Source organism: Hemiscyllium ocellatum, chromosome 28 (assembly GCF_020745735.1).
Source record: "Hemiscyllium ocellatum isolate sHemOce1 chromosome 28, sHemOce1.pat.X.cur, whole genome shotgun sequence".
Taxonomy (NCBI): domain Eukaryota; kingdom Metazoa; phylum Chordata; class Chondrichthyes; order Orectolobiformes; family Hemiscylliidae; genus Hemiscyllium; species Hemiscyllium ocellatum.
Window position 1 is genome coordinate 9,537,958 of NC_083428.1, and position 26,133 is coordinate 9,564,090.

Sequence of the window (26,133 nt, forward strand, 5' to 3'; positions counted from 1 at the left end):
AAACACAACGGTCATGTGATCATAAGTGATAGGATCAGAATTCAGGCATTCAGCCTGATAGACAATGCCAAGGCATTGACGTCTGGTTACCCTGTTCAGGGACCTCCGACATTGGTGCACCAAAAAAAGAGAATAAGTGGGAGTGTTGATTGTGATGTTCTGGAATTGGCAGTGGATGGGTTAAAAGTTTCTCTCCTGCACATCAGTAAAGAAAAATGCCTAGCATCAAATCTGCATAAAATATGAGAGTTAATATTTCCATGGATGGTGAAACATTAACAACAATGAATTTGAAATGGGGAAAGAAGGAAATCATAAGATAATTTCACACAAGAGTTCATGAGAATGTGGGACAAGTATAGGGATTGAAAACACTTGCCAAAAATAATAGCCCTTTAGACCAAGAGAACAAATTGATTCCTCACACAAAACATTTAATGGGAATCTAGTTTATTTAAAATGATTTCAGAAAATAGTTATGAATTTGAAATGTTTGTAAAGAAATGATTTTGTTTTTAAAAAGGCAACAGTTGCTCAGTCGCTATATCGCTAACAAGCAAATGCTTCACTAATATCTACAATTGCATTACTTTATTAAGGAACAGCATAAGGCTTAACGTTGAGATGGTGCGTGTCTTAGAGGTGGTGTTGTTTCCATGTATCGGTATTCATGTATAGTCAGCCAAAGTGGTATGTTCGTTTTGATTGTTGGTCCCATTTTAGCTTTATTTTAGGTTTTTAGTTTAAATTCTTATTTTCCTAACTTATACTATATACCTCTGTAACATGGCGGAACTTATTTTCCTTATTTGCTTTCTTCTTTGTACCAAAGATTTGTACCTAGGTACTTTATATTTAAGATGGCACTGTGAGCTGGTGACATTGTACATTTCTCACTGTACTCCTGTTCTTTTGTAACTTGATTACACATGAGAATAAATGCAATTCTAATTCTAATTACTATTTCCAACCATCATTCAGTTCCCACTTCATAAGATTTCCTTCAAACATTTCATTGGGATTGTCTTCCCCTCATCCTAGAACCCATGTCTGTCAGTTAGTTTACTGTTTTCTCAGACCACAACCACCCCCTGCAGCTTCTTTTAAAAGCACAGTGGACTATTATAGCCTGGGCTGTTTGTTGAGTCTATTATTTGAATCCATCGAGAAAGCCGTTTGTCTCTTTCACATTCTCCAGGCATTTTCCATTCGGAAAAGACTCTTGAATCCAATCTTCCAATCCCTTGTGTTCATAACAAGCAAACAGCAGTGTCACTCACTTTGTCTGTTTTATCTCTCCCCTTTTTTTCTCTCTTGGTTCAGCACTGGGTTTATTTTGGAAAGTCTGTAACAGTTAATTTTTATTGCAGGTCATAATTGGTAAGGTAGTATTTTCAAAAAAAGTTTTGTTTTATTCTGCACGGTGTTATTAATTCAATCAGGATTAGACCAATACTCGATGAAGAAAAATATTTTATGTTTTCAAGAGAAGAGCAGAGAAATGGACGAGTTGGTGCAATATGGAATTAATATCAGCTGGAGTGCAATACATTTGCCTTTAACCTGTTGTGATTGTTATATGGAGGAACCTGTTTATGAGAAACGCATTGACTGCACAGAACCAGTAACCCAAGAGATTTGAAAAGGGTGAGGACAGTCTTGAAAAAGATCTTCCACAATTACCAAGAAGCCATTAATCAAATGCATGGCATACTCCAGTGAGTGACTGCCTAACAATCCTTGACAAATATAGTGTTGTATATAATAGGAGAAAAGGTTCTAACCGAAGAGGGAAAAGCAAGATTGTTTGTGAAAATCCAGCTTAGCAACAGAAACGGGGAGTTATGCAACAGTGACAACATATTCATCTTGGAATTTGAGAAAGGTTGTCCAGTTTTCTTTCACGTTGCTTTCATTGCTCCAGTTGCCTTATTCCCAGAGCTGACTCCAGTGCGGCAACTCCATGGGTGTTCTCTCTGTGTCAAATGCACAGCTGAAGAAGTGTGTGTGCGTTTGAGATGTTTTTGAATGCAAGACACTAATATGTTAAGAAATAGCTCTAATTCTATTGCAGAGTTGCAGTTCAGAATCTAGACTTTATAAAACCAGTTCTACATGAACTTGGTAAAGACACCTATGGTATTGCCACACAGTAGGTGCTTTTCACAGATAAAAGTTGAGTACAATAGTACTAATTGAATTCATAAAATGATAGAATTCGTACAGTGTAGAAGCAGGCGATTTGGCCCATTGAATCCACATTGCCCCCTCCTGAAGATGATTCAGACTCATCTCATTAACTCTGCATTCCCAATGGCTAACCCATCTAGCCTGCACATTGCTGGAGTCTATGGACAATTTCCCATGGCTAATCCATGTAACCTGAACATCTTTGAGCTGTGTGAGGAAACCGGAATACCTGGAGGAAATCCACACAGACGTGGGGATAATGTCCAAACTCCACACAGGCAGTCACACAAGGCTGGAATCAAACCCAAGTGCCTGGTGCCCTAAGGCAGCAGTGCTAACCACTGGGCCACCATGCCACCCCATTGGTGTGGAATTGGTGCAGTCTTGGTGGGCTGAAGGGCCTGTTCCTGTACTGTAACTGTTCTTTGTTCTTTTGCAAACCAGCACTTAAACTCAACACCTTCTATCTGCCTCGCAATCCATCCTGCTTTTAACATTCCTCCAAATGTTGAACCATTTTATTATGATGAAGACACTACATAGATACTAGTTGTTGTTGAAAAGAATTCTTCTTCCTTCTCTATTCCATGATTTGCTCAATGCTTTTTGTTTAGTTAAAAGACTTCCATTTGAAACATAGCCTAAAATCTATGTTCATTCTTCTGCAGAATGTGGGTGTCAGTATCAGGGCCAGCTTTGATTACCCATTCCTGATTACCCTTGAGAAGTTAATGGTGAGCCACCTTCTTAAAATGTGGTGTCGGTGCTGTTAGGGAAGGATTTTGACTCAGCGACAGTGAAGGAACAACCAAGATGAGATGTGGCTTGGAGAGGGACTTGCTGGTGATGGTATTCCTGTGTATCTGCTGGTTACCTGTTGGCTGCTGTCCTTCTAAGTTCCTATGTGTCTGTTGCCTATGTTCTTCTAAGTGTTGGAAGTCTCAGGTTTGGAAGGTACTGCCTAAGGAGCCTTGATGAATTTCAGCAGAACTTCTTGCAGATGGCACAGATGGCTATTGCTGAGCGTCGGTGGTGAAGAGTGTGGTTGCTTGTGGATGTGCCAATCAAATGGGCTGCTTTGTCACAGATGGCATCAATGGCTACTGAGCAGCGGTGAGGGAAGGAGTCAGTGTTTGAAATGGTGGATGGTCTACTTTATCCTGGATGATGTCAGGCTTCTTGAATGTGGTTGGAGGTGCAGTCATTCCTGCCTATGCGAATCCTCAACTGGAAACAAAAAATGCTGGCAATTGCAGTGGATCAGGCAGCATCTGTGGAGAGAGAGCAACCTTACGTTTCAAGTCTAGTTGGCTCTCTCTCCATGGATGCTGCCTGACCCACTGTGGTTTACAGAGGTGTTGTTTTCAGTACAGATTCCAGCATCCGCAGTCATTTGCTTCTACCTTACCCTCAAATGCTGTGTATTTTTTTCTCTCCAGGTCTCCTTAGATTCTCTAATCACCTTGAGCTGGAAAAGCGCAGCAAGTCAGGCAGCATCCAAGGAACAGGAAATTCGACGTTTTGGGCATAAGCCCTTCATCAGGATTCCTGATGAAGGGCTTATGCCCAAAACGTCGAATTTCCTGTTCCTTGGATGCTGCCTGACCTGCTGCGCTTTTCCAGCAACACATTTTCAGCTCTGATCTCCAGCATCTGCAGACCTCACTTTCCCTCTCTAATCACCTTGTCAATACTTTTTGGCAGATATTTGTTAAGGTTCAGACTTACTGTCCAGGGATCTGGTCAGATAACAGCGAGCTGCAGGATCTTAACCTGTGTGAGATCGCAGCTTCAGCAGGGAAGGAGTTAGAGGAGGGGCAGGATGCAATGAACATTTACAGTAACATTCATGGCCTGTGGGTGACACTGGCTGGGCCAGTATTTATTGCCAGTCTCTAGTTGCCCCTTGAGAAGATGGTGAAGCACTGCCTTTTTGAACCACTGCACTCCACAATGCACTTCGGGAGAGAATTCCAGGATTTTAACCCAGAGACAGTGGAGGAGCGGTGATGTATTTCCAAGTCAGGCTGGTGAGTGGCTTCAATGAGATGGTGTTCCCATGTATCTATTGCTGTTTTCCTTCAATTGGAAGTGTCCTTGGGTTTGGAAGGGACTGTCGCAGGTTCTTTGGGGAATTTTTGCATTGCATCTTGTAGAAACCTGGAGAGAAAAAAATACACAGCATTTGAGGGTAAGGTAGAAGCAAATGACTGCGGATGCTGGAATCTGTACTGAAAAGAACACCTCTGTAAACCACAGTGGGTCAGGCAGCCTCCATGAAGAGAGAGCCAACTAGACTTGAAACGTTAGGTTGCTCTCTCTCCACAGATGCTGCCTGATCCACTGCAATTGCCAGCATTTTTTGTTTCCAGTTGAGGATTTGCATAGGCAGGAATGACTGCACCTCCAACCACATTCAAGAAGCCTGACATCATCCAGGACCAAGTAGACCATCCATCCACCATTTCAAACACTAACTGCTTCCCTCACCGACGCTCAGTAGCCATTGATGCCATCTGTGACAAAGCAGCCCATTTGCATCTTGTAGAAAGAACGCACTGCTGGCTACTGAGCGTCGGTGATGGAGGGAGTGGATGCATGTGAATGTGCTGCCAATCAAACGGGCTGCTTTGTCCTGAATATTTGCAACAAACAAGAGTAAATCTGTTTAATGCACATCACTTACATCACTGGCTAATAATTTTACAAATGACATCAGTGCGCCCACACTGAGTGGTGACACCCCTAAGTGTATATCCATGTGAGTATGAAAGTCAGTCTATCATGTAGGACGTACAAACAGCTAAAGGTTAATGAGTATGTGACACAAGCCCCTGATAAAGACTGTAATAATCCAAACAAGATTTCCAGCAATAGCCCCTAAAAGCATTGTAATCATCAACTGCAGGAAAAAGAACATGGCTTGTGTTTAAAACTCCAACAAATATTTCAATACATTTCACGTAAAAATCAGGTTGGAGGTTTTATCAGGTAACATCTTGCTTCTTAATCAGTCAGCTGAGATAAACAGCATTTTTTTCTATCATCCTTCTCCAATATCTTTATCGCCCTGAAAGCAAAATGGAAAAAAAAAAGCAAGCAGAACATTTCATTAAATGCTCCTGAAGGTTGATGAAGCGACTGTGCGTTGAACAATCTTCACGATGGGAGTTACGGCAGCCATCTTGGAACTGTTGCTCTGTTCCTTCTTCTTTCTTTTCCAAAGTCTCCCCCACCATTTACCCCAAAAACACTTGGAATTGTTTCATTTCTCACTTTTGTGCAACTTAAGGGGGCTTTCTCTTTAGTTTTATTAATAGGTGTTTGTTTTACCCTCTTTGTTTTCCCATGGGATGTGGGCGTGTCATCCCTAATTGCCCCTCAGACTAAGTGGCTTACTTAGCCATTTCAGAGGGCAGTTAAGAGTCACCCATATTGTCATGGGTCTAGAGTCCCATGTAAGAACAGATCAGATAAGGACAACAGATTTGCTTCTCAGAGGAACATTATTGAGCCAGATGGGTTTTTACGACAATAAGTGCTTCATAGCCACTCCAACTGAGATTAGCTTTCAATTCCAGATGTTATTAATTGAATTCAAATTCCACCAGCTGTTAAACCCATGTCCGCAAGCAACATTCTGGGCTTTTGTTTCAATTGTCAGTGACCTTAGCTCTACACTACCATCTCCTCATGACGATGTGACTTTGACTCCTGCAGCGTATTTTACCTGATGTGACAATGCTTGTGTTATCCCTCATCACATCAGCAACTGGCCGTGGAAATTGCAGTTTTGAAGAACCCAATATATATTTATTACGACCAATTGTCGTGTGTAATCATTACATTCACCAGCATCTCAATGTCTGGGCTAACGTTCAACAATTAGATTCCAGCAGAGCAGTATGCTTCCAATTGTGCGCCATGCTTCAAGTGATCTGTGGTAAGATAGAGTCTGAGACCTTCATACCTGCTGGCAACATGCTATGGTAGCAAAGTGATATTATGAGCATATCTCTTAAAGGTATGCGGATCATGAGACTTGACACAGAAGTTAGTTCATTCGTCGAATGTGCAGGGGAGTGGGAAGAGGGAAGGTGAATAGCATTCCGTGAACTGCTCCTTCAGAGTCAGTGTCATAGAGATGTACTGCATGGAAATAGACCCGTCGGTCCAACTCGGCCACGCCGACCAAATATCTCAACCTAACCTAGTCCCACTTGCCAGCGCCCGGCCCATATCCCTCCAAACCCTTTCTATTAATGTACGCAACCAGATGACTTTTAAATGTTACAATTGTACCAGCCTCCACCACTTCCTCTGGCAACTCATTCCATGCACGTACTACTCTCTGTGTGAAAAAGGTGCCCCTTAGGTCTCTTTTTAATCTATCCCATTCACCTTAAACCTCTGCCCTCTAGTTCTGGACTCGTCTATTTACTCTATCCATGCCCCTCACGATTTTTTAAACTTCTATAAGGTCACCTCTCAGCCTCCGATGGGCCTGAATGGTCATGATGGGAAAATAGCCTTCCTTTCAATTGTGACAATTCTATGATCCTGTCATTCTGGGTGTTGCTTGTTTCTGCTGCAGAGTATTTTCTTGGAGTTCACTTGTAATCTTATCCCGGGAGGTTAGCTTTTAGCTCACAGACACCCCAGAGCAATCTTGGAGGCCTGGCGATTCCATACAGACTAAGTTAGTTTGAAGAGCAGTGAACAGTCTTGGTGTAGTGGGAGTGCTGTTGGTTTATTAACCTCCTGCCTCTGGGTCATGTGCTGGGTCTGGCCCTGGGCATCTCCTTGGCCTGTTGCTCACTGCATCAGTCTCCATGTCTCAATAGTATGAACCTGCCTGTAATGTGATTTTGTTCAGAAGCATTACAAACAGAGAATACTGGAATGAATCTGCAGGTCAGGCAGTGTCTGTGGACAAAGGAGCAGAGGCAATGTTCCAGGGAATGGGAGAAAGGAAGAGAGGGTAGATCTCTGACAGGGTGGAAGAGAGGGGGGAATTGAAAAGAATAGTGGGGGAAGGGAAAGGACAGTGGTGATGGAAGATGTAAAGCAACAGAAGATGGCTCTCAAAGAGATGCAATTGGAGTATTTGAGGTTATTGTCAAAGCCCAGTTTCAAGTTAAGTCACAGAACTCATTGTCTGTGTCTAAATCGTCTCCTGGACACGCGAGTGGACAAATCAGCCAATTTCCCACCACATATCCTTCCTCAGTTTAAGGGAAAAGTCATCCACTGTCTCAGCCACAAATGCAAAAGCAAGTGTAGTTTAAAAATGAAAAGGAAAGCAATTACAGGGCTGAGGACCAGAGCAGGGCAGGGGGGTGGCTTAACTTGTTTGCTTTTTTGCAAAGAGCTAGCACAAAGATGATGGGTAAAATAGCCTCTGTTAGTGCTGTCCGATTCTGTGGATAGTGGGTTCCTGGAGAAATGAAGCTTGGGCTGAAGTTGATTAATTTTTCTTTTCTCTCTGCAGCTGATGCAGCAACAAGCAGCTATTATGGCAGCCAGCACACACACTGGATACCTAAACCCTACTGCTGCCTTCCCCACTGCGCAGATGCACCACATGGCTGCAATCAACCTGAACGGACTGGCAGCTGCACCGCTCACACCCACATCAGGTAAGGCCTCCTGACCCACCTGGGCAACACACCTGAGAGTAAGGGCCAGATCCCCACCTCCCCAAAATGCTCTAGTCCCCTCTCACGGGAGGGAAATGGGTAACAGACCATCAGCCACAGCCCTCTTGAGCCAGCTCCCCCACCTCCCGTGTAACACTTGATGAAATGTGCACCTGACCAGCATTCCCTCTCAGGCATCTGGAATGTTCCAGGCAGTGCAACAATAGGCCACACACGTGCACCACTGGCGACAGGATGTGCAGCTACATTGGCAGTCTTAAAGGCATCACATGGAACAAAATAAAGGTCTTACCCATCCGAGAGAAATTTCTGGTAATATAGCACATGTGCGCGCATACACACACACAGACTCTCATACACACACGCGCATACACACACACACACAGACTCTCATACACACAAGTACGTGTGCACACACACACAGACTCTTATGCACACATGTGCTCACACGCACATACACACACAGACTCTCATTCTCACACGTATGTGTGCACACACAGAATCTTATGCACACGTGCTCACACACACGTACACACACAGACTCATTCTCACACAGACTCTCATACTCACACGTACGTGTGCACACACACAGACTCTCATACACACACAGACTCTCATACACACACAGACTCTCATACACACGTGCACACACAGACACAGTCTCTTTCACACAACAAACAGTCTCATACACATATGTGCATACACATACGCACGTACACACACAGACTCTCATGCACACACACACACACAGTCTCTCATACACATACATACGCACACAGACACAGTCTCTCAGCCACACACACAGTCTCATACACACACGTACACACACGCATACAAACTCCCATATATACACGCACACACAGACTGTCATACATACAAGCACGGGCACACACAACCCGCACACACATGCACAGACTCACATAAGCACATGCACACACAGGCACAGTCTCTCTCTCTCACAATCAATCTCACACACACACACAATCCCTCTCTCACACCCACAAAATCAATCTGATACACACACAATCTCACACACACACAGACTCTCACGCTCACACACACAATCCCAGACACACACAGTCTCTCACACACATGCACACACAGTCTCATACAGGCACACACTGTCTGTTTTATACGCACACAGTCTCATATACACACATGCACACACAGTCTCATACTCATACACACACACAATCTCGTACACACATAATCTCACACATGCACACACTCAATCTCATACACATGAACACATACAGTCACATGCACACTTACACACACACACAGTCTCATAGACATGCACACACACAGTCTCATAGACATGCACACACACAGTCTCATACATGTGTATATATACACACATACACGCACACTGGTACACATAAACACACACATACATGCACAGAGTCACAAACAGACAAACATGCAGGTGCACACATGGCTTTGTACCTGGACATCTAGCTCTGGCTTAAGTACACTCAATGACCCGGCCTCTGCAGCCCTCTGTGGCAATGAGTTCCACAGAGTCACCGCCCTCTGGCTGAAGAAATTCCTGCTCATCTCAGTTCTAAAGGGTTATCCCTTCAATCTGAGACTGCACCTCGGGTTGTAGTCTGTCCTGCCAATGGAAACATCTTCCCAATGTCCACTCTATCCTGGCCTCTCAGTCCACTCTATCCTGGCCTCTCAGTCCACTCTATCCTGGCCTCTCAGTGTTCTGTAAGTTTCAATGAGACATCCTTCTAAACTCTATTGACTACAACCTAGGGTCCTCCACTGCTCCTCATATGACAACTCTTTCATCTCCAGGATCATTCTTGTAAACTTGCTCTGGACCACCTCCAATGCCAGCACACCCTTCCTCAGAAAGACTTCTGATTAGAGCCTTAGCAGCTCATCTCTGCTGTTGTATTCTTGTCCTCTTGAACTGAATATGAACATTGCAGCTGCCTTCCTAACTGCCAACTGATCCTGCATGCTAGCCTTAAAAGAATCCTGGGCCAGGACTGCCAAGTCCCTCTGTGCTTCAGATTTCTGAAGACTTTCCCCATGTGGAAACTGTCCATGCCTCTATTCTGACTCCCAAAGTGCATTACCTCACACTTTCCCACATTGTATTCTATGGGGAGAATGCGGGTAAGTGTAGTTGAAATGCCCATCAGCCATGATTGAATGGCGGAGTGGACTGGATGGGCCGAATGGCCTTACTTCCACTCCTATGTCTTATGGTCTTATCTGCCACTACTTTGCCCACTCTCCCAACCTGACCAAGTCTTTCTGCCGCCTCCTTGCTTCAGATAACTCAGTGTTTGGTGGAGGAGGGTCTGGGGGCCAGGGGAGAGAGGTGAGGGATGTGAATGTCTGAGTAGTACTGCTTTCCCCTTGATGCTGCAGAATTTTTTTTAGATTCCCTACAGTGTGGAAACAGGCCCTTCGGCCCAACCAGTCCATGCTAACCCTCTGAAGAGTACCCCACCCAGACCCATTTCCCTCTGATTAATAAACCTAACACAATGGGCAATTTAGCATGGCCAATTCACCTGACCTGCACATCTTTGGATTGTGGGAGGAAACCGGAGCACCCGGAGGAAACCCAAGCAGACACGGGGAGAATGTGCAAACTCCACACAGGCAGTTGTCCGAGGTTGGAATTGAACCTGGGTCCCTGGTGCTGTGAGGCAGCAGTGCTAACCACTGAGCCACCGTGCCTCCCCCATCACTGTGCCCCCTCCCCAATATGCTAATTTGTCTCTTACATAGGTCCTTTATTTTGGCTGTTCTATCCTTGGTCAAAATAGGCTTGAGTTGCTCATGTGAGGAACCTTCTGGCTGCCTTGCCACTATATGAATGAACTATATAAATGAAAAGGATTGTTGTTGGCACATCTTGTCCACCAACACCTCAAAACTGTGTCGACCTCCTGGCATTAAAACTGAGATTTGTGTTCTGTAAATAAATCCCACTGGAGGCAGGAAAATGGCAGCATGAGGGAACAGGGAAAGTGAGTGGCATGTAGGAGTAAAAATGAGGGCGGGTATCCTTTCCACCTTTAGAGCGACTAGCAGTGCATCTGCAAAAGCTCATAGGCAAAAGATAACTGTGTGTGTGTGTGTGTGTGTGTGTGTGTGTGTGTGTGTGTGTGTGTGTGTGCGCGTATGCACGCCTGTATATGTGTGTGTGTCTGTGTTTGTGTGTGTGCGCGTGCGCCTGTGTGTCTGTTTGTGTTTCTGTGTGTGCGCACCTGTGTGTGTCTGTTTGTGTTTCTGTGTGTGCGCACCTGTGTGTGTCTTTGTGTGCGCATATGCGCCCCTGTCTGTGTGTGTGTGTCTGTCTGTGTGTGTGTGTGTGCGCGCGCGCGCCTGTGTGTATGTGTGTGTGTGTCTATGTGTGTGTGTGTGTGTGTGTGTTCTAACTGAGCTGTCACCCTGCATTGCCTATCCCCCACAACACAGCATTGTGGATAGACTCTTCCAGCACTTGCTCAGTTTTAACGATGTCAGAAGCACTGACCTCCAGATTGCCCAGTGGACAGAATTCCAGAAATTCCTTTCAGACCCTACTTTCTGTGATTGCTTCCCCACCCACCCACCCCCTTCCCCCCGCACCAGCTAATCAGCTTAGCCCTTGCCCCCAGCCCCTCAATTACCCGCCTCTTCTCTACTTGCTACCTGCCCCTCACCTGCTTGCCACTGACCCGAATGAAACATCATTTTTACAAATTGAGTCACTTTATTTGGTGTCTTTGTTCTTTTTGTGAGCAGTGATCTGTTGTGCTGGATTGAGCATGGGAAGGGTTAGGGATCTCAGAGTGGGAATGACAGAGCTATGAACTAGGCAGTTCAACTGCATCTGCATCACAACGCCCCTGATTGTGCCTTTGTGCTGGGCAAGTCCACATTCATTACCCCCAGGGGGTGATGTTTGATGTCCAGTTTATGTTCCTTCAAGCGGCACAGTGGCTTGGTGGTTAGCACTGCTGCCTCACAGCACCAGGGACCTGGGTTCGATTCCAGCCTTGGGTGACTGTCTGCGTGGGTTTCCACTGGATGCCCTGGTTTCCTCCCACAGTCCAAAGATGTGCAGGCCAGTCGGATTAGCCATGCTAAATTGCCCATGGCATTAGGCGCATTACTTGGAGGGAAATGGGTCTGGGTGGGTTGCTCTTCGGAGGGTTGGTATGGTCTTGTTGGGCCGAAGGGCCTGTTTCCACACTGTAGGGCAAGTCTAAGATCATTGATGAGGAAAAGTCAAGATATATGCATATTGTGGAGAGGAGCTTTGTTTTGAAATTAGCATGGGTGTCGCTGGGTAGGATGGCGTTATTGCCCAGAGGTAATTGATGCTCCTCTGTCCTCACCACCTCACAGTGTTACCCTCTGTTTAGCTTGGCAGCCCTCCAGCACTGCACTTTTCTTTTTTAACTAGTTCACAGGATGCGGGTATCACTGGCTGAGCCAGCATTCATTGCCCATCCCTAGTAGTCTATGAGAAGGTGGTGAGCTGTCTTCTTCAGCGTTTGCAGTCAGGGCAGTGTAAGGAGACCTCACATTACATCTAGGATGGGGCTTCCACGATTTTGACTGGGGGGATACTGAGGAATGGAAATATAATACCCAGGTCAGGATGGTGTTTGGTTTGGTGAAGGAAGTGTATGTCCCAGTGAAGGACCACTCTCTGGAATGCTGCAAGTCAGGGAGCTAAGTCATACAATCCCTAAAGTGTGCAAGGAGGCTATTCAGCCCATCCACCCAGACCCAACACTTTATCCCTGTAACCCCACATTTCCCAGGGTTAACCCACCTAACTTGCACATCCATATAGGGCACTATGGGCAATTTAGCATGGCCAGTCCACCCTAATCTGGATTTGGATCGTGGGAAGAAACTGGAGGGCCTGGAGGAAACCCACATGGACATGGGGAGAATGTGCAAACTCCACACAGAATCACCTGTGGGTGGAATGGAACCTGGGTCCCTCGTGCTATGAGACAGCAGTGCTAACCGTTGAGCCACTATGCCACTTCCATCAGAGTAATTAAAGACTACATGAGTATTGTCTTAAAAAGCTCCTGGAATATTCTTGTTCAGAAATAGCTGGGTTGGGAGACGGGAGAGGAACCTGGTTGACTGGGAAGGACCAGTCAGTGCTGGGAGATCATATCCATTCTCCGTGGAAGTGTTGGAGCTGAGATAGTAACCCAGTGGCAGAGCCGGGAGGTACTGAATTTGATGAGGAAAGTGAAATGTTGGCAACGTTTGTGTTTTCAGGGTTGTCCTCTCCTCCTGGGATTGCGGCTCCTGCTGTGCCCAGTATCGTATCTCCGATCGGGGTGAATGGCTACACTGGCCTCTCCACTCAGCACAATGGGCATCCCACAGTCGAGGCTGTATATGCCAACGGTATCCACCCATACACAGGTTTGTACAATCTTCAGCTTCGAAACAAATCTCTGCTTTTGCTTTCCCGTGAGCCGAGTGTGCAGCATTGTGCAGTGAAGTAGCTTTTCTGTATTGAGCGATCTCATTATAAAATAACCAACAGCTGTATAGCCTGTCTTAAGAATGCATGCAACATAAGATACATCAATGAAAACTGAAAAATATTTATTCAATGGGACATTGTCCAAACACTGTTTGTAGAAGGTAAATGACATTATGACAATTAGGGGCACACACTAATCTATCTTTTCATCTTCCCATCCCCTCTTACCCTCATGCTTTTCCTCCTTTTATTTGAATTTCTTTCTCTTTCCTTGTTCTTCCACTGTTTTCATGTTCCGTATTCTTGCACTTGTCCACTTTCTGTTCATTCTCTTTCTTCACTTTAATTCGCTTCCGGTTTTCATCTGTTTCCCTCCAATATCTATCAAAACTGTTCTCTTATTGTGTCCTTTGAGTTTAAACTTCCTGGAACCTGATTCCTTGCTGTCTTTATGAATTATTTATATTGTTGCTGTCTATCATTTTCTCTTATTCTTATTTCCCTCTTTCTCATACTTTATTTTTATCCCTTTGCCCACTCTACCTTTTTCCTCTTTTTTCCATTCCCCTACTTGTTCCCCCTTTTCAATCTCCTCCTCCCTTTGGCTTTTTCTGTTTCTGCTTTGCATTCATACTTTCCTTTTTATTTTCACATTCTTCCCCTTTCTCTCTATTTAACAATTTGCTGCTACTTTTCTATCGTTAATCTGTCCTCTCTCACCTTCTCTTCATTCCTCCCACCTTCCATCTCTTCTGTCTCTCACCTTTTTCTCTATCACTCCTGACTTGTCCACTTCCTCTTTATCTCTCCTAACTTTCTCACTTTCCCTCAATCTCTCTCACCTTCTTTCCATCCCTCCTGTCTCCCACTTTCTTGTCATCATTTGCATCTCTCACCTACTCACCAAATCTTCCATCTCCCACTTCCACCTCCCACCTGCTGTCTGTCTCTCCCATCTCCTACTGTCTCTCTCTTCATGTCTCCTGTCTCTTACGTTGTCTCTACCTCTCTCATTTCCCAACTTCCCTCCATTTCTCCTATTTTCCACCTGCTCTCTCTGTCTCCCATCTCCCACCTCTCCATCTCTATGATCTCTCACCTTCTCTCTCCCTCTCTCCCCCCATCTCTCCGTCTGTCTGATTTTGTTTCTAGCACAAAGTCCGTCTGCAGCCGATGCCCTGCAGCAAGCTTTCACTGGGGTCCAGCAGTACACCGGTAACTGCATTTCTCATTTGCTTGTATGCTTTTAGACAGGGGCGATGTTTCCTGATAAAATTTATGACCCTTTTGGACTTTACAGAGTTGATCAACTCTGCTTTAACGTGTGCTTCCTGGGTGAAAATTCAACCTTCAACACAGTACCTCTCTGGTCAAGAATATCTCTGAGGTTTCAACTCATCAGCTTCTTTTACAAGCTGCTGTCAGTTTTACAGGAATGAATGGTCACAGGGAAATGAGGTGGCCCAATGGTTCACTCTCTCGAGTGCTCAAGCAGGACTGTAAACAGGCAAGGATGGTCTGATGGAGAAGCAACATGACTGACTCTTTCCCCAGGAGTGATCTCCTGCTAGTAATTTAAAAATAAACCCCAAAATACCTGCATTTTGAAGAACAGCAGCAGTACACTAAGGTACAGATGGATCTAGAGTCGAAAAGTCTGGCTCTGGAAAAGTGAAGTGGATCAGGCAGCATCTGAGGAGCAGGAGAGTCAATGTTTTGGGCATAAGCCCTTCATCAGGAATTCATCAGACATTCCTGATGAAGGGCTTATGCCCGAAACGCCAACTCTCCTGCTCTTCGGATGCTGCCTGACCTGCTGTGCTTTTCCAGCACCAGACTTTTTGACTCTGACTCTCCAGCATCTGCAGTCCTCACTTTCTCCTACAGATGGATCTAGGTGATTAAGTGCATGAAACACAACATGTTAGTGTGTGTAGGCACAGCAAGTGATTATGTTCTATGTTCATTAAAGAGTCATACAGCATGGGAACAGACCCTCAGGTCCAACCAATCCATGCCGAACGTAATCCCAAACTAAACTAGTCCCACCTGCCTGCTCCTGGCCCATATCCCTTCAAACCTTTCCTATTCATGCACCTATCCAAATGTCTTTTAAACATTGTAACTGTGCCCACATCCACCACTTCCTCAGGAAGTTCATTCCACATGCGAACCACCCGCTGCGTAAACAAATTGCCCCTCATGTTTTTTGTAAATCCCTCTCCTCTCACTTTGAAAATGTGTCCCCTAGTCTTGAAATCCCCCATCCGAGGGAAAAGACACCGACTATTAGTCCTATCTATACCCCTCTTGATTTTATAATCCTCTACAAGGTCACCTCTCGACCTCCTATGCTCTAGGGAAAAAAGTCTCAGCTTATCCGGTCTTTCTTTATAATTTAAACCTTCCAAACCTGGCCGGGAAATCTCTTCTGAATCCTCTCCAGCTTAGTAATATCCTTCCTATAACTGGGCAACCAGAACTGGGCACAATATTCCAGAAGGGGCTTCTAGGAGATAGTGAGGACTGCAGGTGCTGGAGAAGTCAGGGAAAGGCCTCACCAACATCCTGTACAATCTCAGAGGAGAAAGTGAGGACTGCAGATGCTGGAGATCAGAGCTGAAAATGTGTAGCTGGAAAAGCGCAGCAGGTCAGGCAGCATCCAAGGAGCAGGAGAATCGATGTTTCGGGCATGAGCCCTTCCTGAAGAAGGGCTCATGCCCGAAACGTCGATTCTCCTGCTCTTTGGATGCTGCCTGACCTGCTGCGCTTTTCCAGCTACGCATTTTCATCCCTGTACAATCTCAACATGACGTCCCAACTCCGATACTCAAAGGACTGAGCAAGGAAGGCAAGTGTGCCAAATGTGTTTTAACCACGCTGTCTATATGTGACGCAAACTTCAAAAAACTATATACCAGCACCCTGAGGTCCCTCAGTTCTACCACACAGCCCATCAAGAGGAGTGGAATATTTAAATAAAGATAAAACAAAGAACAGTGGGTGCTGAAGATCTCAAATGAAAGCAGAACAAAAGCAGAAATGCTGGAGAAACTCAGCAGATCTGGCAGCATTTGTAGGGAGAGAATCAAAGTTAATGTTTCGAGTCCAGTGACTTTTCTTCAGAATAGATTGTTCTCAAGTGGGGTCACCGGACTCAAAATGTGAACTCTGTTTCTTTCTTTTTCTTTCTTTCTCTGTCTCTCTCCCCACACATGCTGCCAGACCTGCTGAGTTTCTCCAGCAATTTCTAGTTTTGTATTGAAGTTATGCTTCAGCTGAACAGTGAGATGACATCTCAAGCAGTGTGTGTGGTTTTGGTCACCTTTTTAAGAAAGGGTATAAATATCTTGCTGGGGATTCACAGGAGGTTCACTTGATTGTTAACTGGGATGACGGAGTTTGTCTTATGAGGGAATGTTGGGCAGGCTTGTTTGGAAGAGTGGGAGGTGATTTGATTGAAGATCCTTAAAACAGTCTTGACAAAGTGGACTTGGGAAGGATGTTTCCTTTCGTTGGTGAGTCCAAAACTAAGGAGCACTGTTTAAAAACTAAGGGGTTTTCAGGACAGAGAAGAGGATAATGTTTTCCTCTCAGAGGGCTGTATGACTTTGGAACTCTCTGCCTCAGAAGGCAATGGGGAAAAGAGTCATTAACTATCTTTAAGATGGCAGGGGGTGGGGGAGAGATTGTTGTTAGGCAAACGGAGTTGAAGTTTATCAGGCATTGATGGCAAGGAATTCGAAACCGAAGCAGATAGAGTCATGATTTTATTGAGTGGAGGAGCAAGTTTGATGGGCCGAAAGGTCTACTTCTGTTCGTAATGTGTTTGTTTGGAGATGGTCAGGGAGTGAGTGGCAAGAAAAAACGTGGTTGGGTTACTCACAACCGTGCTAAAGGAGATTTGTTTGCTGTATTCAATGGTTTATTCTCTTTTCTCTCTTCTTTCTGATGAAAAGCCATGTATCCAACAGCGATTGCCCAGATCAGTCAAGCATTTCCACAGCCGCCACCAGTCATAACACAACAAAGGGAAGGTGAGTCTCTGAGACTATAACACCCACAAAGCTTCATGAAAACACTTTCAATCAATTCCACATCAGATACAGTTCAGGCTTCCCCTTGTTGCAAAGCTAACAACCATAACCTGCATTGGGGTAGCACCTTTAACACAACTCAGACCGAATTCAAACAACTCCAGCCCCGGCTGACCCTCTGAGTGGAGTTTGCACATTCTCCCCGTGTTTTCTCCGGGTGCTTCAGTTCGCTCCTACGGTCCAAAGATGTGCACCTCAGGTGGATGGCCATACTGAACTTGTCCTGCAGTGTTCAGGTATGTGCAGGCTGGTTGAATTAGCCATGGAAAATATGGGGATATGGTAGGGCACCAAGTCTAGGTGGGATGCCCTTCAGAAGGTCAGTGCAGATTTGATGGGCCAAATGGCCTCTTTCTGCACTGTAGGGGTTCTGTGATTCTATGAGCCCGCACGGGCAAAACCCAAATAAAAGGTCTGCTGTTTGATTCTGTGACTGGGCGGCACTTGATAAACGATCGTGACTGTGTCAATGGCTGCACTAGCGACCAGTTTAAGTTGAGTTTGTGATGTGGCTCGCTTTCACTTGTTAGAAGTGACACACCGTCATACAGACAGGCTCATTCTGTGCAGACACAAGGAATATGTTGAAACTTCATGTCTCATTTGAATTACCGCAGAGCTTGGGATCCTATTGCTGTCTCTCTACAGCGATGCCTCTGGTTGACTTAATAAATGATCAGCAACCTTTCTCCTGTTGTATTACCCACTGCGATTGTTTGAAATTTGGCATTCTTGCATTTGTCCTGATGGGTGCCAGATTAGATTAGATTAGATTACTTACAGTGTGGAAACAGGCCCTTCGGCCCAACAAGTCCACACCGACCCGCCGAAGCGCAACCCACCCATACATTTACCCCTTACCTAACACTAGGGGCAATTTAGCATGGCCAATTCACCTGACCCGCACATCTTTGGACTGTGGGAGGAAACCGGAGCACCCGGAGGAAACCCACGCAGACACGGGGAGAACGTGCAAACTCCACACAGTCAGTCGCCTGAGTCGGGAATTGAACCCGGGTCTCTCAGGTTGTGTGTTGGTCATCCACCATTCGAAAGTGCTTCATGACAGAGTGGTCAAACAATATTTGACACCATGCCACGTAACAGGACAGGGGGACCAAAAGGCTTGATGATGCTAAAAGGAGGGAGCAGTGGGGGGGACAGGTTTAGGGACGTACTTCCAGAGCTTGCAGCCCATTAATCCAAGGCTTGGCTTCCAACAATGGTGCAGAGAAAAATGACTAACATTCGAGAGGGTGCATTTTAATGGGAATACCACATTACCCATGATCTCCCATTGACGTATTTCCCCTCTAGTGTCCTGTCACTCTATAACTCTCCCATTGTAACCCCTCTCACTCATGCCTTTGAGTCAGCCTAATGTTGGTGTTAAATGCCCTGTATATCTGGGACTTACCCTCGCTGATTGAAGTGATGACAGCACGTAGCTGAGTGGTTAGTACAGCACCAGGGACCTGGGTTCAATTCCACCCTTGGGTGACTGTCCGTGTGGGTTTCCTCCAGGTGCTCTGGTTCCCTCCTACAATCCAAAGATGTGCAGATCAGGTGAATTGGCCAAGTTAAATTGCCCATAGTGTTAGGCGCATTAGTCAGGGGTAAATGTCAGGACATGGGTCTGGGTGGGTTACTCTTCAGAGGGTCGGTGTGAACTTGTCGGGCCAAATGGTCTAGTTCCACACTGTACGGATTCTGATGTTTATTGGTCTATTATTAAGCTTTTTATGAAAGTAACTGAGTTCTTTTATTAAGCTTCTGTTGTTCAACACAGGATTAGAATTTCTTCAAAGTGTCTTCAACGATTACCCCCATGGGGTCAGCCTAGTGGCTGCTCTGTGCAGTGTTGCACGTTCCTCTCTGCTAATATCTCTTTTTGTCTCTCCTTATCCAGGGCCAGAGGGCTGCAACCTTTTCATTTACCATCTGCCCCAGGAGTTCGGGGATAGTGAACTCATGCAGATGTTTCTGCCCTTTGGCTCCGTCATCTCGTCCAAGGTCTTCATGGACCGAGCCACCAATCAGAGTAAATGCTTCGGTGAGTCTGGCTAGCTGCTGCAGGAGGTGTCACCACATGTCGGTGCTGTCCGAGACGAACAGTTACCATCAATACCTCGGAGAACTTAGCGTTTTTCGGTGAAACTGCACCATCTCTGGAATCACCAGTTTAATAAGTTACGGCTAGGGTAGAAGTTGGGAAGGTACGAGAGAAAGGAGCAATTTGAAGCGATGTGTGAAGGAGGCAAGGGTGTTTGGAGAAAAAGCTTTTCCCATTCAGTGAGTAATGAGGGTCTGGAATGTGCTGCCAGGGCACGTGGTGGAGGCCTGTTCAATTGAGACACTGAAGAGGGCATCGGCTGATAATTTGCTTAGAAATAGGGGTTTGGGGGAAGAAACTGAGGACTGGCACTAGGTAACGCTGCCCGTTTGAAGAGCCCATGCGTGTGTGATGGGCTGAATGGCCTCCTTCTAGCCTGTGATCTTTCCTTCTGGCAAAGACTGTGAGCACTGACTGGCAGTTGGGAAGGACAACTTTCAGTGTAGGTGCCAAGAGATACACCAATCGGTGCACAGCGAGATCCCACCATGTGATAATGGCCAGTTGACCTGGTACCTTCAATAATGCTGACTGAGGGATAAATGTTGACCAAGGTGGAAGGGAGAATTCCCCTGAGACCCGGCAAGTAGTGCCACGGGATTTTTTGAGGGCAGAGTCTTCGATTAAGATCTAATTGGAAAGATGGCACCCGAAACAGTACAGCACTCACTCAGCGCTCCATCTGCATAAGGGAAAGGGGGTTGTACTGTTCCAGTGATACTGGATTTAATAATCCAGTACTCCAGGTCAATGCTGAGGGAACATGAGTTCAAATCCCGTCACGGTTGCTGTTGGAATTTAAAATCAGTCAATAAATCTGGGATTAAAAACTGATGGCTGTAACGGTCATCAATTACCATTTTGTAAACAAAGCTCTGGGTTGCCATCATGCCCTTGAAGGAAGGAAATCTGCCCTCCTTCTGTGTAACTCCAGATCCACACCATTAGGATTGACTCTCTCAGCAAGCCCCTCAGTTCAAGGGAACAAAGGGACAGGCAACAAAAACTGTCCTGACCAACAACACCCACATCCTTGAAAGGACGATCAAACAAAAGCCCCTTGACTGAGATTTGAACCCAGAATCTTCCAATTTTAAAGGTGAGTGTCACAGAGTCAGAGAGATCTACAGCATGGGAACGGGCCCAACCTGCCCAGTTTTCACAATTTAACCTAGTCCCATTTGCTTGCACCTGTCAAATGTTTCTTAAATGTCAAAACTGCAGTCGCCTCCACTGCTCCCTCTGGTAGCCTGGTCCTGACACTCACCATCCCTCTGTGTGAAACAAATTGCCCCTCTGGACCTCTCGTACCTCTCCCCTTAAACCTATACCCTCTGGTTTTAGACTCCAGTGCCTCTGGGAAACGCTATTGTTATAACTGAGCAACAAGAATGTCGCTCCTGAGTTTTTTTTTCAAAAATTGTATCAATAAGCTCCAAACTGCGAGTTTTTAAAATCCAACCTAAGGCATCCGTGAATGATCATTTTGTGGAGGTGAGGAGGAATGCCTTCATTCAGAAGCTGGTGAGTCTTTGGGATTCTCTTGGTGGTGGAAACTCAATTCTACAACAAGTTCAAGACAAAGTTAAAAATCACACAACACCAGGTTATAGTCCAACAGGTTTAAAAGGAAGCACTAACTTTCGGAGTGCCACTCCTTCTTCAGGTGGTTGTGAAGGACACAATTGTTAGTCACAGAATTTATAGCAAAAATTTACAGTGTGATGTAACTGAAATTATCCATTGAAAAATACCTTGATTGTCTGTTGAGTCTTTCATCTGTTCGAATAACATGATAGTTTCACTTCTTTCACGTGTAAATCACAAAACTTTTTTTAAAAGTTGCATTCTCAGGTTAACTGTAACAATGGGTGTTAGCTGTTCAAAACGTTGAAGGTGTTAGCCCCCTGTGTTCTCTGTCTATGCCATGATGTTTAGATTGATTCTAATCCTGGACATAACCTGGTGTTGTGTGATTTTTAACTTTGTACACCCCAGTCCAACACCGGCATCTCCAAATTGTAAGTTCAAGACAGAAATCCAGGTGTTTCTGGACACTTTTAACATTAAGGGATATGGAGATTGTGTAGGAAAACTAGCTGGGCCATGGTTTAGCATGATGGGACAGGCTCATTGGGCTGAATGGCCTACTACTGGCCCTATGTTCTTATTTCTCGATCCATTCTTCCCCGTCCAGCGAGTTCAGCCTTGCTGGTATTCTGCAGAATTTATTTCACTTGGATTACTCAACCAGCCAGACTTCCTGATGTTACTGTGTGGTGGGCAATGCTGCCACCCAGTGGAGCAGTGGAAAATTGGAATCAATGTCTGGCCAGAGCAGCTTGACAGATCAGTGTATCAGACTGGGTGGAGCTGCAGAATTCAGAATCAGTTTCCCACCCGTAATATACACACCTTTCACGGTGCATCCATTCACTGCTTCATTGCCGTAACATGATAAAGCAAGGTTTACCTTTTGCAATGCTGTTTCAGAGTTTGGTTTCTCACCTTGAGAGTGTTTTGTGTGCCAAACACAGGCTTAAAGGTTGAAGTGTTTACTAGAGTGGTAGCAAGGATGCGAAACTCCAGTTTTGTCAGGATAATGAAGGAGCAAGCCTGGTGTGGTTTGAGTGGTGTCCTCAGTCAGTGAGTTCCTTGCAGCGATTGGCATCTCTCAGGATCCCCTCTTGCCTGGCCTAACATGAACAAAATTGAACACCTTCTTCCAATATTTGTCTTTAACAGCTTTGAATCTTATAATTATTTGGTTAGTTGAATTTGTGTGATAGTTCTCCTTCTAGCGGAGATGCTGAAGGAGTAATCCGATAGCGGTGTTCAGGATCTTGAAGCGTTTTGCTGAAGTAAACCAGCCAAAACTATTTTCAGTCAGTAAACTGACAGTGTAGATTTACAGAGCTCTGACAGCCTGTTCTTGAAAGCACGGCTGAAAAGACTTGTGGAAGCAAACATAATTTCTTTTTGGAAGAGAATTTCCTAAGTGCTTGATGGGGAATGCTTTGCAAATCTGCAAAGGAGGTGAATGATGGCTCAGTGGTTAGCACTGCTGCCTCACAACACCAGTGTCCTCGGTTCGATTCCACTTTCAGGCGACATGTCTGTCTAGAGTTTGTACGTTCTCCCTGTGTCTGCGTGAGTTCCTTCAAGATACTCCGGTTTCCTCCCACAGTCCAAAGATGTGCAGGTTAGAGTGGATAAGGCCATGCTAAATTGCACATTGTGTTCAGGGATGTGTAGGTTAGGTGCATCAGTCAGGGGTAAATGTAAAGTAATAGGGTAGAGGAATGAGAATGGGTCTGGGTGAGATATTCTTTGGAGGTTCGGTATGGACTTGTTGGGTCAAATGGCCGGTAGGGATTCTATGAAATGCATTACCTCACACTTAAGAGAGTGGTCATGTGGTACTCTTTCACGTCACATAGAGAAATCCCCCAAAGGCTTCGAGATTCAACATGCTGAAGTGCAGACTGCAGGCAAAAATGGCAGCAAGACTGTTCCAACCCCCCTTACAGTTGATGTGTTATCCAACCCATTGACTGGGGGGGAGAATGTTGGCCAAGGCATCAGGAGAGCTCCTGACCTTCCCTCACATAGTGTCTGCATTGGATATTTAATCGCACAGCCTCACATTACTGTCCAAATTTTATCTCGAAGAGGGTGGTGCTGGAAAAGTATAGGTGGTCAGACAGCATCCGAGGAGCAGAAGAATCGACGTTTCAAGCATAAGCCCTTTATCCAATTCAAAGTTTGGGAGAAGATTTGTAGCTTGGGTGCTCCCCTAGACAGGGGACGCAACGTTTGCAACATGAATTCCCAGCTCGGCGAACAGAACCATTATCCAATGTTACAGTCCTCCCACAAAACTGCTCTGAACTATCCGCCAAGTTTCATGGCTTCATCTCAAGAGTACAGGTTCAGCCTGAAGTGTGGTGTCTCAGGGGCAAAGGTGCAGCCAATGTGACAGAGTGGGAGATGGAAGAGAGTACACAATTCTTGCTTTTCCTTTCTTTTAAATTGTCATCTGATCGTCTTCCTTCCTGCTTTGATCTCTCACTGGGTGAGCCTGTTTCAGGAAAGCATTGAGAAGGAATTCCTTCTCTTAGAGGGGAGTGAATCTGTGGAATTCTTCACTGCAAAGGGTCGGGCCATGAGGTATATTCAGGGCTGAGACAGACAGATATTTACTCAGGAGGGGAATGAAGGTTAAGTGGGAAAAGGCAGGAAGGTGGAGTTGAGGATTACCTCATGAATCTCACTGAATATTAGTTCAGACTGTATGGGTTGAATTGCCAACTGCTGCTCCTAGGTTTTATGGACATTCACGGGTCTCACAGGTTTGCTTTAGCTTCTCTGAGTGGCCATTACTGCTGTCAACCTCAGCAATGGATGCCAGCAAGATACTTGACTTTCTCATGGTTCAGCCCTGGCCTATCAGCATTGCAAGTGAGGGCAGTCTTCATGGTCAATTCAGAGTTGCCAGTGACAAGGTGCTGGTGAGGCAGGCATTTCGTTGAGCTGCTGGGGTCTGGGTGGTCAAAGTGCACTTACGGTACAGTTCCAGCTTTTCTGACCCAGTGCTGATGAAGAAACGGCTGTTTGAACCTGAGTCCTGATGCAGCGTGATTTGAAGAAGGACTTGGTGATGGTACCGCTCCCATGATTCCCCTCTCCTTGCCCTTGGTGCTGGTGAAAACCGTGGGTTTGGGTGGTGTGCGATGTCGGGATGTGGGATTCATGAACAAACCCAATGTGTCCTTCTCTGAAATGGGATTGCAATGGCGGTCGTTGAATTGCTGGTTGGGGCTGGTACTCCAGGGTCAGCAGGAAATTGTAAGAACCCCATGGTCCCTCAGGTTGAGAATGATCAGGCCCCTGTGCAGCTCAGGTTTTGAATCTTTAGGATATAGGATCACTCAGTAAATGGTCACCTCAGCCTAGTGTCTGTGTGTGGAGGTACACCACCGCCTATTGTAAGAGGGAAGAAAATACCTCCAGTCTCGATGGGGAAAAGAGAAACAATTACATTGCCCATCTCATGAAGTGGATTCCCTCACTTTTACATGTGTTAAAAATTTCTTCTGCCTCTTCTTATTTTTCAAAGGTTTTGTGAGTTTTGATAATCCCACCAGTGCCCAGGCTGCTATCCAGGCTATGAATGGTTTTCAGATTGGAATGAAGAGGTTAAAAGTCCAGTTAAAACGGCCAAAAGATACCAGCCGCCCGTACTGACTGATCATGATTCAGGGGCAAGAATTTCTGATTTTCTAGGTAAGGTGTAAGCTGTTTGTGTCTTCTGTCTTCAGCAAGAGGAGTTCTTTAAGCTTGATGTTTAATTTCTCAAAGTCAGAATAGAACTGCTCAAGGAATCCATTTGTATTTTCATCCTCATGGAATTTGGGATTGGCATCCTTTGCCACTCCCCCACAAAAAAAAGCACAAAGCTTGAACATATTACTTTGTATTTTGAACTTGCGCTGCCTATAAACTCTGTTGCGTTCTCCATGGCAACACCTCAGCCAATCAGAGTTGACTTGTCAACTAGATTATGGAATGTAGAACAGCACAGTACAGGCCCTTCAACCCTCCAACCTTTCAAGCTGCTCTAAGATCAAACTAACTTACATACCCTACATTTTACTATCACCAATGTGCCTATCCAAGAGTCGCTTCACTCTACAACCACCGTTGGTGGGTCATTCCATGCATCCACCACTCTCTATGTGAAGAACCTACCTCTGACATCTCCTCTAGACCTTCTTCCAATCACCTTAAAATTATGTCCCCTCATGATAGCCATTTCCGCCATGGAAAACATCTCGGGCTATCTATCTATGCCTCTCATCATCTTGTACACATCTATCAAGTCACCTCTCATCCTCTTCACTCCAATGAGAAAAATCCAAGCTCCCTTAATCTTTCTTTATAAGACATGCCCTTCAGTCCAGGCAGCATCCTGGTAAACCTCCTCTGCACCCTCTCTAAAGTCTCCACATCCCTCCTCTAATGAGGTGACCAGAACTGAACACATTTTCCATGTGTGGTCTAACCAGGGCTCAGTAGAGCAGCAGCATAACCTCATGGCTCTTAAACTCAATCCCCCTGCTAAGGAAAGCAAGCACATCATATGCCTTCTTAACAACCCTATCAACTTGGGTGGCAACTTAGAGGGATCTATAGATGTGGACCCCAAGATCTAATCAGCGTGTTTTTTTCCCCCTAATATAAATTGTTGTGATCGTCTGAAATGTTGGTATTCTTGGTATTTGTCCTGATGAGATAAAGAAAACATTGACACTGTGGTTTTCTTACCAGCAAGATTCAGGCTCTGTTGTTGTTAGAAGTAGACACCTTGGGATTGCGAGTCATAGACTCAGAGATGTACAACATGGAAACAAACCCTTCGGTCCAACCGTCCATGCTGACCAGATATCCCAACCCAATCTAGTCCCACCTGCCAGCACCTGGCCCATATCCTTCCAAACCCTTCCTATTCATATGCCCATCCAAATGCCTTTTAAATGTTGCAATTGTACCAGCCTCTACCACTTCCTCTGGCAGCTCATTCCATGCACGTAC

At 45.4% G+C, this 26,133-nt stretch overlaps 1 protein-coding gene across 32 annotated transcripts in view; it reads left to right on the forward strand.

Annotated features, from left to right (window-relative positions):
- LOC132828805 (CUGBP Elav-like family member 4) overlaps positions 1-24,786 on the forward strand; it is a 466,645-nt gene extending 441,859 nt beyond the window's left edge. For 5 of the 32 annotated variants that reach the window (XM_060845925.1, XM_060845926.1, XM_060845916.1 and 2 more), the window contains 6 exons: positions 7,682-7,829; positions 13,116-13,265; positions 14,482-14,550; positions 17,289-17,366; positions 19,336-19,419; positions 24,659-24,786. In XM_060845925.1, the coding sequence (XP_060701908.1) occupies positions 7,682-7,829; positions 13,116-13,265; positions 14,482-14,550; positions 17,289-17,366; positions 19,336-19,419; positions 24,659-24,786 (657 nt within the window). Of the gene's footprint in view, positions 1-7,681; positions 7,830-13,115; positions 13,266-14,481; positions 14,551-15,976; positions 15,980-17,288; positions 17,367-19,335; positions 19,480-24,658 lie in introns of all 32 variants that reach the window. The other 27 variants (XM_060845939.1, XM_060845940.1, XM_060845932.1 and 24 more) reach the window with 8 other exon arrangements.
- The last annotated feature ends 1,347 nt before the right edge of the window (positions 24,787-26,133 follow it).